The sequence below is a fragment of the Passer montanus genome, unplaced genomic scaffold (assembly GCF_014805655.1).
Source record: "Passer montanus isolate IOZ18808 unplaced genomic scaffold, ASM1480565v1 scaffold28, whole genome shotgun sequence".
NCBI classification, from domain to species: domain Eukaryota; kingdom Metazoa; phylum Chordata; class Aves; order Passeriformes; family Passeridae; genus Passer; species Passer montanus.
In genome coordinates this window covers 2,019,442-2,032,895 of record NW_024367483.1, presented here as the reverse complement: position 1 = coordinate 2,032,895, position 13,454 = coordinate 2,019,442, and the positions used below count along the sequence as shown (strand labels likewise).

Genomic DNA, 13,454 nt, shown 5'->3' with positions numbered 1-13,454 from the left:
TTTCAATTTAGAATAACACAACTGAATCATTGTTACTCAAGACAGATACACACCAGCTCTCAGCTTCTGGGAATACATTTTCATCCCTAATCAGTATCTGCACATTTGAAAAGTATCCTGAGTAAACCACAGCCCCAGAACAGGAGCTGTTTACTTTTAAAACACATTTGAATTACTGCACTCCTGTAATGAACTATACTAAACTTATTAGGAAAAGATTAGGCAGAGAGCTATTCCTGAGAAAATGATATCAAAAATCAGACCAAAGGAACAAAGACTGAATTAAATTTTATATCAAGGCCATTTACTTAAAGATGCTATTTGGCAACTTGAATTAACTATTCTAGCTTGTTAGAGAAAAAGCTGAAGAGAGTCTCTTCATGTCAGGTACTTTCACTAAGCCAACAATTTCATTGATAGTTTGGTGAAAATTTAGTGATCAATTCAAAGAAATGTGTTTAAGTACATTAAGCACAATACAAAAGTGATACTACAATGATTGTGCAAGGCTTATTCACTGATACAGGATGAAGCCAGGGCCAGGCTGATGGACATCCCATGCTTCTCCAGGAAAAAAATGACTATGAACAGTGTGTCTGCCTACATATTTAATCAATAGTGCTGCTCCTGTAATTCTGGGAGTGTATCAGCACTGAAAAGCGTCTCTGTGTTTAAAAATAAAATAAATTACTCTATAATCATGACATTGCTAAAGAGGCTGAAATAAGAGGAATGGCTAAGTGTGGTGGTTGACTTGCAGGATTTGGGCATGAAATTAATATTGGAGCTCACTCTGTGGGCTATAATGATGAATTTAAGGGAGGTTGTGTAAAGAGAGGCAAATATTATAATAGCTCCCAGCTTCCTCATTTTGGAGAAATGGTTCTGGCACATTTTTTTAGGCTACAACTGGTTGTTTACCAAGTGTTCTTTTGTACAGGCTGTGACAGCTACAGTGGGAGAAAGAGCTCAAGGTAATTGTTCATGCTGGATAACACCTTATCCACATTTAGGAGTATTTATTTCAGGAGAAGTTCTAAAGATTTGGGAGTTATTCAGCCTGAGTAAGGATAAGCAAGCTTCTAAGGAGATGTGCAACACATTTATAATGAAATTTACCCTAGAGCTTTTTTTTTAAATAAAGAGTAGGGTGACTGCATTTTTATTCAAAAGGGTTTGTAGTAAACCCTCAGATAAGGATCTTCAAGAGGGAATTTAAATGAAAAGCAGAGTGCCTGATGGAAAAAAGAGTGATAGTTCCAGTTCCAGAGGGTCTGATATAAAACAAGATACAATGAAAAGAGGAAACAGAGGAAGCACTAATAGGTAATGCACGGAGAGTGAAGACAGAGGCAGATAAAAATTAGGGTAAAAATGAAAGCACAGTCAGTGAATGGTGTTATGGGGGAGGATGATAAATCTCATCTCAAAATGCACTTCAGCTATTTTTAGAAAAACAATGAAAAATCATAACATTAAGCATGGTGACTAAGAAGAAAATGAGCCCTTCCATGTGGGTTTAAGACTATATATATCTCCTTCTTTATATCCAAATGCCACACATTTCTTTGTGAGGGCAGTTAAGCATGTTCATCTAATGCCTTACTTGCACACAAATCTATTTCAAGATAGTAGTGAATTTGAGTTTATTAATGACTCAGTTTGCCAAATCTTTTACTTCACAAAACTGACCCTGGTCCTCACTGAATGAATTTCTGACAATTTGAACTGTGAACCAAAAGCCTCGTATAAGTTTGCCAAATCTTTTACTTCACAAAACTGACCCTGGTCCTCACTGTCAGAATGAATTTCTGACGATTTGAACTGTGAACCAAAAGCCTCGTATGAAACAGGCAGTGATATGAATCTGTGAAATATTTTATAGGAGACAACAAAAAGCCATGAGATTTCTTAAGAGTAAAAATTCTTTCCCTCCCCGCCAAGCCCTCACAACTGAAAATAAAATTCTGTAGCTCTAGAGCAGAAAAAAGTGGAACAAGGAGTCCAGAATACAAAAACATAATTTCCTTTTCATGCACGAATACACACAGTTACTGCACATCGATTTTGGAATTACTTTAAATATTAAAAATATGAAGTTTTGCAGTTTTTTTTTTAATATGCTGTCAATGAAGAGATGCTTAATATTGGGAGGCACAAGAATCTTTAGGCTGAAGAAGATACAGCCACAGTGAGGCAGTCAAGGACAAGATACCAGGTTTGCCTCTAGAGCACTTCCAAAAGCGCAAGGAAGAGATCAAATATTTTAGATACTAAGGGCAAAATCCCACAGTGCTTAGTCAGGCAAAATTCCCATTCGCCTCAAACTCCTGTTTGCCTGAGTGAGTACTGAGCAAAGACTGTGATGTCTGACCTAAATTTATCAGAGTCACACCAATCTAGGACGTTTTTCAGCCAGACGAGCACCGTGCCGCAATATTCCTGCGACATTCTGCTTAAAGGGAAAACCAGAAACCACAAACTGTGAACCATCCTCCTCTCCCAAACCCCCCTTATAAAGAAGGAAAAAACTCACAGCTGGGCAAGAGGCTGCTATCCTGAAAGCCTGCCAAAGAGCAAGACTAAAAAAGAACGCAAGGAATTAAAGTTTACCATTGCAAAGTTTTGAAAATCTGATCGATAAGGAAAGCGCACAAGCGAGATTCTCAAGGGTTTGTGTATGACTGAAGATTATCTAGCTTTCATTCTTGTAAGCAAACAGGCAACAGTGAAAAGCTTCTTTCTGTAGTTATCCTTTTGATTTAGGGCAAATCAAAATTCCTACATGGTCAGTGGAAATTCCTCTGGTTGATTTCACCGGGGATTAATTTAGGTGAATAACTAGGTCAGTCTTATTCCCAAGTTAACATTTCTATTACAGAAATATGAAAGTAGATTAAGTTTAACACATGTGTCTGCTTTGCTTCAGAAACTTCCTTCTGTAATTACAGAATTCCATTTACAACAACTTTGATATAATGTACAGGAGAAATATTAGAATTAGTATCAAAGTGAGCAGAAAAATTCATCAGCATGTGAGACATGCATTTTTTTTTCCTTCCTTCTTCTAGCTGGAGTGAATATCAAAATCTTGACACAACAGCAATCAGGCCACAGGTTCCCCCAGAAAAGATTATGAAACATCAGTACTGCATGTAAACAGAAAAGCAAAATTCATACCAGGCTAGAACTCCCTCGTTTCATATTTCATTTGATCTACCCTTTGGCAGATTCTTTATACAAAGAGTAGTTGAGCAATATAGAAAGAGACTCCTTTTTTATCTGTGAATTCTTCCATCATTAATGTATCCTAAACCCTCCCAGGTGTGCATTATTACCCAGAGAAGCAGGCAGAATCACAGAATCATTTAGTTTGGAAAACACCTCTAAATTCATCAAGTCCACTCATTATCCCATCCCCACCGTGTTCATCACTAAAACACATCCCTAAGTACCACATCCACATGGTGACTCGACATATCCATAATGCTGACATTTACCACCAAAAGTCCCCACTTGCTCTCTTCACATAAATAAAAGAAGAAAAGGAATCTTGGTTTTCCCCAGACTTGTGTTTTGAAGACTGGATGTCGGAATTCCAGGCTAAAATCAATTAGGGTCAAGTCCTTGCTAAATTAACAATTTGTTTTCTGTGTTACCATTTATTTTTGTGGACCAAGAACATAGATAGCATCTCTGAAATTCTAATGCCTCTTTCTCATTTGATAAATTTCAAATTAGTGGCAGTCATTAAGAAACACAGGCCCAGCCAGTCACATGCAAATACAATGTAGGGTAATTCCTCAGGAGTCAGTCAGAAAACCCTCCACCTCCTAAAACAACAGTACAACCATATGTCAGATCTTTAGCACACAGAAATTCCCAGCTCTGAAAAATAAACAGGATTTCATCACAATCTAGCAGCACTGCTGAGAATTTTCCATCTCTTCCAGGGTCATAACTCTTTGCTGTCCAGCTGATACAGCCAGCTCAGTGCAACACAGCACAGCAGGGGAAATGAGACAGAGCCATAAATGACCTACAGCAGCTGAAGACACAGGATGAGGATGAGTCTCCTCCTCTCCAAAGCTCCTTCCACGTGAGCTTTGAAATACCTGAACAACTGACTGCTTTGAAATAACCAAGTCCAACAGGCAGTTGGTTGTTTTTTGTTTTTTTCTTTGACTAGAGTCAAGACTTCATTTAATTATACTCATGGACATAACACATCCTGCTGTGTAATATGTCAAGATTTAATTATGAAGCTTTACAAAAGCCTGGTGAAGCCAAGTGCTTCAAATTTTCAACCCAGAAGTTTTATATGCCTGTATTCAGAGTAGTTACTTTTTACAGTGGTATTTAATATGGCTCATAAATTCCTCTTGAGAGTGGTACAACAAATGAAAACGAAAAATCTTCCAGATCTTACTTCCTTTCACCTACTAATAACTAAATAAAGGAGTTAGAGCTGAGCTGTTTGGCTCACTGGAGCTGAATGGTTTTCTTTTCCCAGTGAATACTTACCGCTTGTAAGCACACAGTAAACAGATTTTATAATAGTTTCTTAACTCATCTTTGAAAGGTACTAGTAGTTTTTAATGAGAAAAAAAAAAAAAGAACACCTACATGAATAAGTTACACTCTTTTTCAAGGCTTTAAAGAGATTGTCCTGCTGGTTATATATATCAAAATACTATAACCTATGGGAATTACTGTCAGCTGACATGCCACTGAAAGCAACTGCTTTGACCTTAATGGACTGCCTTGAAGCTCATTAAACAGTATATCAGGAGCTGTGCAGAGTGCAGGTGTGTTCCAGCACAGGAAAGGTATTTTATGATTTACTGCACCTTGGTCGATACAATGAATACTAAAATCCTAAGTGAACTGTGATCCTTCATTTGCAATAAACAAAACAGGCATTCAGGATTACATTCATTCACAGAATTAGCAACAGAGCAATAACTTTGGTTTTATGCCAGTACACCTACTTTTCTTACTCCTAAGTGTGGATAGTATTGTTCTGAGTGAATAAAGATCTCACTAAAAATGTATAAGCATGTTCTGCATGTTTACAATAGCTTCTTCAATTGTAGTTTGAAAATTACAATTCTCATTAAAAATTATAAATGCATGCAATCAAATCCCAGCTGTGTCTGAAATTAGATTAATATTCTGAAAATTGTTAGCTTAAAAAAAATTCTATTAACAGAACGAGGAATTAACAACAAAATGACTGCTCATAGTATGCAGTGCATGTATGCACACACATGGAAGTGTAGTGCTTACATTTATTGGGCTGGTTTCCAAGCAGAAAAGTGTGCACAGACCATTTTTCAAGGCCTTCATGCCCAGCTGAGAGATCAGTAACTTGGTGCCTTGGTCAGCCCCATGTCTTTTCAAAAACACCACCTGTAGCTTTCTGAAATTCACAATCCTCTTTTAACTCTTACTTCAGAAATTATTTGCGAGTGCATTGATTTTTCCACCTCCTCTGTCCTTGCACAGCTACTTAAGATTTGCTCAGAGATGTAAGGGGAAAAAATACAACCACCTTCAGGGTTAAATGCCACAAACAGATTCATCAGTTATCTCCTAAGATGCAAAGATCCCCAAGAGCACTACAGATCTGTAAGCAGCTCATTCTCAATCTTATGAAACATTTGTAAATAAAATCACTGAGAGATGTTCAGAGCGTCAACCTGAGAAATAGCAGAAGCACATACATGTAGAGTTCAAAACTCAAATTTGTTAATATGAAAATGGGAGGAGCCAGAGAGACAAAACGCTGAAATCCAAGCTAAAAGAAAGGCAGAGCTTGCAAATCTTTAAAGGCACCATCCTTTAGATTGATTACACTACAACATATTCTTCTAATTTGAAATTAAATTGGATTACAACAAATGATGGATGTTGCTTTAAAAGCCACAGTAGGAATGAAGTATAAAATACCACCTTTTTTACAGCCAAATTTTTAGGACCAACTTGTGTTGAATTCATCAAGATCATAATTTTGGGAATTAAAAAGTGAAATGCAAATTTCCAGCTGTATTTCTCTGCCAAATACATATTTGGATTTCCTACTTGGAGTGGTGTGGAAGAAAAAAGCAGGGATGATAATAAGTTTTATAATTAAATTCAACCATCAAACTTCTTTTAAATTTCTGCACATCTAAATGCAAATTTGCATGCTTTTTTTGTATGCATTCTCAAAACTCAAATGACTGTTGAAGTAAGTACTCACAGAAATACAAAGTTTGACAAAACATGGAGAGAGTTCAATTTTACATTTATGTTTCCTTCTTGTCCTGGGACCTTCCTTCTAAGGGTCTGCCTTTGTTGTGGTCTTTTATTGCCTGTTTGTTTCTATTACTAAATTTAAGGAAGGTTAAATAAACCAGAAAACCTCTTAGATGAACTTGGGATCACAGCTGGATGAAAGCTGAAGAGAGAATTTGAAAATGAATGTTTCCAAATATTTAAATTTTGTTACAGATATATTTTCATCTTCAGGGGCTGCTACAAACAACAAAAATGAATAAAATAAATAGCAAGCACCACACCCTGTACTGAATGGCTCACTTTGGGATTTCTGTTACTTTTAAACTAATTAAAAGGCATCAACCTCACACTGGTACAGACCGAAAGTGTATTTTTTTCCAAGACACTCCTTCCTTTGGCTACTCCTTCACCTGTTGGCTACTTGTCCTTGAGGACGCTCTGCCCAGGTCACCACAGCAGATGACAGAGGCTGAAGAGGGCACATGCAGAGTCTCCAGCCCCAGGCATCCTCTGGGAGCAGGGAATGGATCCAGCTGAAGCTGGCACTCATGGGTAGGTGGCTGATCTCACCACCAGTGGACACAAATCCCATCACACACTTCAAAACCACTTACTGCAATTCTCACAACTGGACACATCAGCACAGCTGTTGTGAACTTGCTTCCTGCCCACATTCTGAGATATTTACTCTCTTCTTCAAAATATTGATGTGTGTGCCAGAGTCCCAGCACAGGAATTCCTACTGTTGGACTGCAGCTAAAAGCAAACCCTTGCCCTCAGAAGGGTGTGCCCAGCTAAGAGCAGGGACTTGCAGTGTCTGGGGTCTGGCAGCAGCAGCTGGATTCCTGCCCAAGAGCACAAGAATCCTGATGAGGCTGGATGGCACCAAGTGACCTATCCAAAACCAGCCCCTTTTGGATCCCATTGAGCTCTGTAACTCTAGTCCGGCAAATAATATTATAATCTGACACAGTAGCTTTGGAAGGATACTTTATTTTTCTAACATCCAATCTAAACCTCCCCTGGAGTAATTTGACTTTTCCTCTCATTCTGTCACTCATTCCCAGGAGCAGAGGCTGAACCCCACCTGGCTCCTTTCAGGGAGTTGTAGAGAGCAATAAGATCCCCCCTAAGTCCCCTTTTTTCCAGGCTGAGCCCCCCAGCTCCCTCAGCCCCTCCTCATCTGCTGCTCCAGACCCTTCATGTTGTGTCACACAAGGAGTTAAAGAGTTGACACCATTTATGCTCAACCTTAGGTCGCCAAAGAGTTTTAAGAAAACAGGTTAATGCAGACCTTTGCGGCTTCTTTTTTCTCAATGGTTGTCAATAACCAATTTACTCTACAGTCCATGATTAATTCTAAGCTTAAAGTAAATACCTAGGCAATATGCTTGCCATGGCACAGGGGCTGTTCAGAAACTATTGCTTAACATCCCAAACTAATTGGAAAATCGTTTGCATCTTGTTTTACTTTTCACCAAATTAAACCTGCTCTCCCCAAACCTGTTACTTGTGTACCACTCAGGGAAATCTGAAATTGTCTTGTAATGTGGAAAGTTTATAACAAAGTCAAAAAATATTAATATCTCATCCTGATCCCCCCAGAGTTTTGCTATTTACTATTATTTATAAAGATTAATGGCATCAATCTTTGCTCCTCTAACGAATTTAATAAGTCTAAAATCTTCCTGGATGAGTTATTTCACCCAACTGGCTTGAAAAGAATCAGACCCATAAAGTTTACAAAGTGATTCAGGAAATACAATGCAATAAATCAATTCTCCAACTACTATTATAGAAAGAAGAAAATATTTCTTATAGAAAGGCTAAATTAATGAATTCAGAATGGATTCACAAATAAAACTGATAGAAGAAATCTAGAATACATTTATTTATCATATAATTCCGTTTGTAGCAGCTTTTTGTCTCGCTAAAAATTAGATTTAATGCAGCATATTAAGGTGTTACCTGTAAAAGAAATATCAGTTTAGTCCTTTTTAGAGTAGTGGCAAAAATTCTGTTCTGATTATAAATATTTTGCTATATGTAAAGAGTTGTTCTGAGGCCATGTGGTTCCTTTTGAAACGCATGTGAACCCTGACCATGTTTTAAACTAAATGAATCTACATCACCTAATGCAGTCTATCCAAAAGCAGGAATGCAAGAGCCTAGATGTCCTCTGTATGGACAGAAAAATGCTTGTTTATATACTAGAAATGTCCTTTTATGACTAACTGTTGCCTTGGAAACCTTTACTAAAACTGCAAGTTTTGTCTCCAAAGGGAAAACCCACATAGAACTCAGTTATCCCAAAGTTTGCCTTATCTTTTCCTGATCAACCTGGAACACAAAGATTTGCAGTCGAATGTTCCTGGCTTTTAATTCCTTGTTCCTATTCTAAAGTGGTATCTTGCTGTAATATTTTGATTCCAGGTAACAAATAGGAATCAATATTTTATTTCCTAAAAACCCTCTCATCAAAGACATATTTATATCCTTTGTCTCAATAGGCTAGAAAACAAAAAAACCCAAACATTTACACTCTAATTGACCACTGCATCACAGATATAAAAGTCTATTTATTTTTTGCTTACAGTATATTGCAGATAATTTCCAAGGAAAACATCCAATTGCACCTTTCAGTTTCTGACACCAGGACTAAGACAAAAAGGGGAAGATAAAATAATCAGTTTCCTCTGAGCACTGACAGTGCTGTACAGGAAGATGTGAGGCTAAAAATACACTATTCAATATGCAGATCCACTCTGTGGATTTCTTGCAGTTACAGGTACGGGGCTGTTATCAATAAAAATCTCTGTGGAGAGGAAACATGAACTCTGAAAGCACCAGAATCTTTGAGAGAACACCGAGGGTTTAACCTTCACATGTTGAAAACACAGTATGGAACTAAAGAGATGCCATAAAATCCTCTAGGAATACACATGGCCTTCTGTTGGAAAGATGCTCATGAGGGGGGAAAAGGTCAGTGCCAAAATGCTGGGCAGTGAGAGTGCAGGAGGATTTGGCACCCAGTGTGGGCTTCTTGTCCCTTCTGTTCCCATGAAAGCCTTTCCTGAGTCCTCCACAGCCATTGTGACAAATCTTTTCTCCTTTGTGTCCCCACCCTATTTTGGTCAGAGTTGTGCTGAGTCCTTTTAAAACTGACAGGGTGTTTGATTTCCTGGTGGATGTTCCTACAGAGAAATCTGCTGGACTTGCTCAAGGGCAACAAGACCCCAAGGATGGAGCCCATGGAAGGCAAGAGCATCCCACAGAAATCTGGTTGTCCCCAATTCATACAGAGTGAGTGTGACACAGCACATGGACTGCAGCTAAGGAATGAGGGAAGGACACTTCCCAAGGACCACAGGTGACAGGAAGAGCTGGGCAGGCTCTGCCACAATGACTAAAAGAGTCAGTGTGTGAGGACCCACTTGCAAGGACAGGAAAGCTGGAGTTGAAGGAATAAGTGATTTGAAATGCTTTCCATTTCCCTTATACCTGACTCTGTTGCTTTGAACTCTTCCCATTTACGAAGTTTTTATTTGATATCATAATGGTACACAGCATTTTCCCACCTTAGTTTCAATGCTTTTTTGATCTTTGGGGGGTTCATGGTCAAAACAGATTCACCTTGGATGCCACAGAGACCTGCCCCTGCCATCAGCCTCTGTGACATCCCTCCCTGCTGGGCATGCTCTCGGTACCTGCCCAGCAGCATTTGGTAGTTCAGCACCAGGCTGCAGCCTTGGCAGGCTGGAGCAGGGGCTCTGAGGCACTTCTGAGTTCTACACCAGGCTCTCGTGTTTGGGTGAAAAGGAAAACAGGCAGCATTTCAACAAAGCCTGTTCTAAATTTCAAGGCAGTCATTCAGCACAGATAAAGGAAAAAGGAACATGTCATGGCATTGTGTTTTTCACAACACAGCACATCCTGATTAAAAGCAGCTCTAACCATGATGAGCAGGACAGGCACTAACTACTCTGCGAAACTAATTGTTCTGTGTCGGTATCCAGCAGAAAATTACAGGATAAATAATAGCTGAAAGCCTCCAATTCTCATTGGTATCTTTCCTGCACCTCAGTGGGAGAGGGGCAGCCTGGCCATTGCCAGTGGCTGGCAGCAGCTGGGGCCATTAGCCTGGGCTCGGAGCTGAGGCTGTCATTGACTCCTGTCACTGGGGCACTTGGTGCCAGCTGAGCTCCTCACACGGGCCATTAGCCAGCCCCAGCCCTGGTGAGAACCTGCTCAGCTGCAGCCATGTCTGCCTTCCCTTTCAAGCCTCTTACTAAGAAGCAGTGTGAAGCAAAACAGGTTTTGAGAACTGAATGAAGAAAATTTCTCCTATAAAGTAAAATCTGGGGGCTTTTTTTCCCCAGTTGGCATATTAAAACCAATAGAAAACCTTGCAAAGTGACTTGTTTTCCTCTAGGTCAGCTTGCAGTTCTGTATAGAAACTTCTAAGAAATGGAAATTGTAATCAAAATTACCTCTATTTTAGGCCTAAACTAAAAGCAAATATATATTCTACATATATAAATATATAAGATTTAAAATCTCATTAAAATATCTAAATTGAATTCAGTAGATGCACCACAATACTTACTGCAGTACAGAGAAATTAGATGAGTTCCTTATTTTGGCCATACATCACTTTTTAAAGTGGAGTAGAAAAAAAAAAGGTAAAATAAATTATTTAATTTATTTTAATTTAATGTTAATTTATCTTCTCTATTACAATTCTGTCATTGTGCCCTATCATGGGAATATACAAATTCTGCACATTTTGTGAGAGTAGTAATGAGAACGCACTCTTCCTCTGAAATAGTTTTAGTTTAAATTATAGAGATGAAAATTACTCAAAACTCAGCTTGCAATTAGCTGTTGTGATAATAATTGCATCTGAAATGTAGTTTGGTATCAGGAAAAATAGTGTATTGGGATCTGTCATTTGTCTTCTTCATCTTCAAGAATTTTTCACTTCACTGGAACCCCCCTACAACACCACAAACCAAAAAACCCACCCCAACTCCCCTCACCCAAATCCCCTTTTCCAGTTTATTTGCATCACATAAGGAATTAAGTATTAATAAACTGAGACCTAAACCATGCAGAGAAGGTCCTGCATGTCCTGCTAGAAGATAAACTTCAGTGAAATAAAATTAAATTTCTAATTTAAGAATGCAAGGCTTGCATTGGCAGTGTGCTTCCAGCAGTGAAGCTAGTAAGATTCTCTCCTCTCCCACCTCTCTCTTTCACAACCACATCCTTGTAAATGAACACAAATTGCCAGAAGAGGAAACAACATGGGAAAAGCCAACAAAACCACAAAGAATGAAAAAGATCTCCCACTTACACTTGCACATTTGCTTAAAATAAACTTTTGCCGAAGTTTATTAACACATCCCTTAGCCAAAAAATCAAAACAACTTCCCTTAGCACTGCCAGTGTGTTTGCTGAATCACACTGAGAAGGGAACAAATCCAATTCCAACTGTTCTTCCTGTGGCACAGACAAATCTGAAACTGGAATACAAGAGGCACCAGGCAATCAGCTGCTGAAATTAGATAAGAAACTCACACTTGTGGTGTAGGCAGCTTCGGGGTCATCCTCCAGCACCCTTGAGAGGCCAAAATCCGAGACCTTGCACATGAGGTTGCTGTTGACCAGGATGTTGCGTGCCGCCAGGTCCCGGTGCACGTAGCCCATGTCAGACAGGTACTTCATGCCAGAGGCAATGCCCCGCAGCATTCCCACCAGCTGGATCACCGTGAAGTGCCCGTCGTGCTTCTGCAAGGGAGAAGGAGCACAGCTACTTCCCATGTGTTTGATGCCAGTGATGCCAACCACAGCTCTTATTTAAAACGCTTCTGTCACCCGTCCAGCAAGGCTGCCCACTTGCAAGCTTGTTTTTTCAAGGACTTAAGTTGCTTGGCAGTGCATCCCATCAAATCTCTCATTGTGCAGCTTATCCCCCTTTCCTCCACATGTTCACACATTTCACAGTCTTCCTACTGACAACATTTAATTGCTTTCATACTTGGTTAGTATGAACGCCTTCCCCCAATGCTATTTTTAGTACAAGAATGAGAAAGGACACAAATTGCTTCACTTGTGGCCTCAGGAAACAAAGAACCCTCTTTTTATTGTCTCAGTCTTGATTGTCTGCATTGAAATTGCTTCACTTGTGGCCTCAGGAAACAAAGAACCCTCTTTTTATTGTCTCAGCCTTGATTGTCTGCATTGTGTACTGCTGTTACCTCACTTTTATGGTATTTTTTGGGGGGAGGGTTTGCATTGTGTACTGCTGTTACCTCACTTTTATGGTATTTTTTGGGGGAGGGTTTGTTAGGTAAAAAAAAAAAAAAATCCCAAAATAATCTGAAATAAAAGTTTGGGGCTTTAGCTCATGCTTGTACACCTAACACCTAATCTCTGAACACTAGATTAAATGGGGTTGAATTCAGGGGTTATGTAGGTTTGCCAAAACTTTCCTGGCAGATTAAACTCAGATCCATGAATGCATTAAATACCTTCTGAAAACTATTGGAGTTGAACATGTAAATAAGAGTTAGGCCATTAACTGTGCTTGCCCAGCTGGGCAGCCTTGCTGGGCCTCAGTTTCTCCATCTGCAGCATCAAAGTTAACACTTCTCTATGTCCTGCATCAGACAGCTCCTGAATTTTGTGGCAGTGGGGACCCGCACAGAAATGTGATTGCAGGCTCTCTGCCTTGTTTAGACCTGCCCTCTCTACCACTCACAGCAGACTGCAGGAGTATTTTTGTGACCTCACCTAGCAGACATTTGGCTTCTCATGGATTATTCAGTAACCCAGGCTTTTTATGTTTGCAGGAACAGCCAAACAAAAACAACTCCTGCAAACAAGTTAACTTCCCATTTTCACTTTCAACACTTTTAACACTGGGCTACAGACAAATAACAGGTTCAGATCAGCATTCAGGATAGTTCTATTGTTTAGCTCATGCATTTAAGCAAGATGATTTTTATAGGGGAAAAGCTTACAGGAAGTTCAGCAAATCCATCAGATTCAGCAAAGCAACAGGCTGAACTATGCTTAGCTTCAACCCTGGTCAGCAAAGTATTTCAGCATTCCCATAATGATTCAATGATTTGGGGTCTGTATCCAGCTAGTCAGGACATGAACATTTA

The 13,454-nt window shown here is 39.3% G+C and overlaps 1 protein-coding gene across 7 annotated transcripts in view; it reads right to left on the bottom strand.

Moving 5' to 3' along the window:
* The window catches only part of EPHA6 (EPH receptor A6), a 378,018-nt gene that overhangs the window by 38,240 nt on the left and 326,324 nt on the right, over positions 1 to 13,454 (bottom strand). For all 7 annotated transcript variants that reach the window (XR_005627917.1, XR_005627919.1, XR_005627918.1 and 4 more), the window contains one exon: positions 11,863 to 12,072. Coding sequence is in view for 4 of the 7 variants with exons in the window: in XM_039713221.1 (XP_039569155.1) it covers positions 11,863 to 12,072 (210 nt within the window). In the remaining 3 variants the exon portion in view is untranslated. The remainder of the gene's footprint in view (positions 1 to 11,862; positions 12,073 to 13,454) is intronic.